General features: G+C 47.9%; 1 protein-coding gene across 1 annotated transcript; it reads right to left on the reverse strand.

Annotated features, from left to right (window-relative positions):
• Positions 1-1,008: 1,008 nt before the first annotated feature.
• On the reverse strand, positions 1,009-3,386 carry nanos1 (nanos homolog 1). Its single transcript, XM_080465227.1, has one exon. The coding sequence runs from the start codon at positions 3,252-3,254 to the stop codon at positions 2,586-2,588; it is 669 nt and encodes a 222-aa protein (XP_080321353.1). The 5' UTR covers positions 3,255-3,386; the 3' UTR covers positions 1,009-2,585.
• Between the last annotated feature and the right edge of the window lie 718 nt (positions 3,387-4,104).

Genomic DNA, 4,104 nt, shown 5'->3' on the forward strand with positions numbered 1-4,104 from the left:
GAGCAGCTAATGGAGGCTGCAGAGGGAAGAAGCCTGAGATGTTTCCCCGCCAGGCTTTTCTCTCGCTGAGATAAATCCCAGTTGCACTTAGTACACATTCATTTTTAATGCTACAGCCTCAGCTGGGGTGTGTGTGTGTGTGTGTGTGTGTGTGTGTGGGGGGGGGGGGGGGGGGGGGGGGGGGGGGCTGCCAAGGTGTGGATGACACCAGCTGGATGTGTGTGTGTGTGTGTGTGTGTGTGTGTGTGTGTGTGTGTGTGTGTGTGTGTGTGTGTGTGTGTGTGTGTGTGTGTGTGTGTGTGTGTGGTAAGACACTGACTCCATTCATCCACTTTTCATTGTTTCATCCTGTCACTCGGTTCCTTCCAAACACACCAGGCTGCTGCTCGTCGTCACAAACTCACAGCTGCATCACATTTTCCACCGAAATCCACGAAGCCGCGGCGAAGCTTCCTGCCTGTTTCCAGTCCTGTAATCTGTGTGCAGCAGCCATTCCACAGATGGCAGGCGGAGCAGGCGGAGCAGGCGGAGCAGGCGGAGCAGGCGGAGCAGGCGGAGCAGGCGGAGCAGGCTGGGAGGGCTGGGAGGGCTGGGAGGGCTGGGAGGGCTGGGAGGGCTGGGAGGGCTGGGAGGGCGAGGAGGGCGAGGAGGGCGGGGAGGGCCGACTATTCAACCCACTTCAGAGCAAACATGATCTGTTTGAAAGGCCGGCTGCAGCCAAGACATTCCTGAGTGGGCAGAGTCCTGAAACCTGCAGCAGCAACGCAGGCTGCCGGGCTCCTGCAGACCAATCTGCACCAAACCACTGGAAGTGTCTCAAAGTTTGAAAAGTAGTTGAATCTGGACTTACTGCTGCCGTCCTCACGCCGGTACTCAGCGAAGCCTTTAAGGCCTCAGTCAGTCAATACTCAGTTACTTTGCAAAGAGCAGCAGCCATCGGACTTTAGAGTAGAAAAGTATAAGCTCACAATCAGTTCAAGTACAAAACACCACCACAGAACTCCAAATATATGATAGGTTTTTATTTCTCTAGTGAATTCATATGTTGTTATTCTGCACAGCAGCATACAGGAAGTCGTGGTAAAATATAAATAACAAAGTTCAACAGTGTTTGTTTTCTCTTATTCAATTAATCAAAAAACCCTTGTTAAAAGTGGCATTTTATTTTCTTAATCAGCTTGTTTCAGTTTCCACTCTTGCCTCGCAACATTGAACAACTAAACTTTAAAAAGTATGGGTATTATCACTATTTACAGACATTCACCCTTTGGTGAGCAATGCTTGGAGCTTCTTGGAAACCGTCCTCCATTATGTTAAATGCAACAAAATGAAAATACAATTATGTTATACAAAGATCAAAAATACTATCAAAACCCTTATTATAAATGGCAGCACTATATCAATAAACTGCTGTTGACATTATACATGTAAGTACAAAATCCTGTTGAGGTAGCGCCCTCTGAAGTCACTTGAAATGTTAAAATACTGAATAAACATCACTTTATATACAATACAGCAAATATTTCCTCTTTCGTCAATGCTATTGAATTCCTTTGGTAAACAAACTGTCAGAGTTGTGCAGTCCTGCAAGTGACACGTTCAATCATACATTCACAACATTTTTGCATCTTTTTTGGGCTTCATGAGGAAGAGGAAGTGTCGGGAGCGCTCTTCGTCCTGTTCCAACATTCATTTCTTATTAGAGACAGAATGGAAGGAGGAAGAGACTCGCTCCACTTCATCTGCCCATGAAACTCTCTGCTCAACTCCTTTCCAGGGCATCCAAACAGAAAGACACATGAAGGAAGAGAGAAGAGATCCAGTGTGTCGCCCTCATCGGGAATGTAAACATAAGAAAAGCAGAATCAGGTTGTGAGTCGGATCAACACCGAGGTTTGGCTTTTCAACAATTGATCATAATGTTCCTCAGAGAGTAGGAGCCTGAAACAGAGGCCACATTGTCAGTGTGTGTGTGTGTGTGTGTGTGTGTGTGTGTGTGTGTGTGTGTGTGTGTGTGTGTGTGTGTGTGTGTGTGTAGCAGATTGAATGTCAAACTCTAACAGAAAGTTGGAAAATATGCGGTGGAGTTTCTGTTATTGGGTTAGAGAGTTCCTCCTCCGGTCAGATACACACAAGTATTCAGTAATGACACATTCTTGAGCTTCTTTAATGGCAAACAGAACTTTGGTTTTCTAAGACGAGAAAGAAAATCAGAGAGCTTATAGCTCACCTTACAAAAATACTCGGTAGAAATAGACTATGACATTCATCCCTCTGCCAATGTCAGTGTGTTTCCCTACCAGACCAAAATACTTTCTCATTTATTCACTTTGTGATTATTGATACATGGGCGTATTTATATGCACACGCTCAAATGACTACAAACTAGGAAGAAAAAATAAATCCGATGTATAAAGCATAAAATTATTCTATGTGGATAAAGGAACTATAAAAATATAAGAGATCTTAGAGAGAAACCATAAAATCAATATGTTTGTGAAACTGGAATAAAGGCTCGCGCCCAAATCAAAACAGTCATCTGGAAATTGTTCAGTGCAATTCAATGTACTCTATATTCTGCTCTGTTAGAATATTTTCATCCTCTTACCACCCACAGCCCTCCCCCCCTTCAGCGGCCGCTGAGACGGCTGCTCCTTGGACAGCGGGCAGTACTTGATGGTGTGCGCATTGTCCCCGTTGGCGCTGCACAGCGGGCAGGTATAAGCCCTGAGGATGGGGCACACCACCCGGCCGTCCGGGGTCTTCAGGACGTGGGAGCCGTACACCTCCTCTGGCGCTCCGTTATTGCGGCAGAACACGCAGATTTTGGGCTCCTGTTTGCTCCTGGACGCAGGTTTGCGCATCTTCCTCTCCATGCCGAACAGGTCGAACCCGGCGAAGCTGCCCCCGAAGCCCACCTCCCGCTCCGGCAGATGATTCTGGAAGGGGCTGAGGATGGAGAAGCGCTCCTTCAGGTCCAGGATGGAGGCCGGAGGGGGGCTCCCGGACGGGCAGCAGCAGTCCAGGTGCCCGCTCTCTCCGACGCCGCCCGCGATTACGCACGCACACGGCGGGGAGTCGTCCAAGCCCAGCGTGGCTTTAAGGGACTCGGTGATGGAGTTCGGGCTCGAGGGCATGCTGAGTTTATTATTCTTCGTCACCAGCGTCGTCAGCCCGAGATAGTCGTTCCAGAAATTAAACGTGTAGTCGTACGGGCTGCGCGCGTTCAAATAACCGTGATTGAGAAAATCCATGGTCACTGCTGGTCGTTAAAAGGCGGAACAGCCTGTGTAATCCGTTCGGTGTTGGTAGCCAGAGTTCTCCTCCAGGACTGGTTCCCGTGCAGCCGCTTGGTCTCCAGTGTTCCTGTAATGTTGGAGCTGAAACACATTGTGGTTATAAGACGGAGCGGGAGGGCGGGGCGCGCAGCCTTCAGCCAACTTCTCATCCGCTCCTTTCTTCAAAACACATCCACACTGCTTTTCTGGAGGGCAGGGGCTTTCTCCCCTCCAACACTCGCGCTGGTCTGGATGTCCACACACTTTGCTGGTAATTACAGTCTTGATGTTCGGGGAAAGCGCGCAGACATCATTTCGCGCTCGACGCTTCACTGTAGTTCATTACGACATTTCAGCACTTCTTTCTCCCTCAACCAAAACATTTAAACACTTCAAGTTTCTTTAACCAGTGTCGCTATTCGTTGTGTGGAAATACTACCAACTGCACTCCGCGTGCATACAGTTTAACCCCTTATGCGCCAACAGCTCAGGCCCTTTGTTCCTCTAATGTCCTGCTGATGTTTCCTATTATGAATCATCTACTATTGATTCCTGTTGTCGTCATGCTGAAGGAGCTGTCAGTGGTGATTTTCACTTTCTACTGCAACACCTGGTCTGTTGTTTCTCTCCCATCACTACATCTCTGTATTTCTAATCATCAACAGGAAGGCTTGTCAACGTGTTGTACTGAGGAAAAACCACACACAGAAACCACATCTGCATATTTCTACTGGAAGACAAAGTTTAACAAACAAGCAGATCTGTTGGTTCAAACTTCTCCCACCACCACGACTCCGTAACACCACATGCAGATCAGTGTTTTCAA

This window comes from Lipophrys pholis (assembly GCF_963383615.2).
Source record: "Lipophrys pholis genome assembly, chromosome: 6".
NCBI lineage: Eukaryota > Metazoa > Chordata > Actinopteri > Blenniiformes > Blenniidae > Lipophrys > Lipophrys pholis.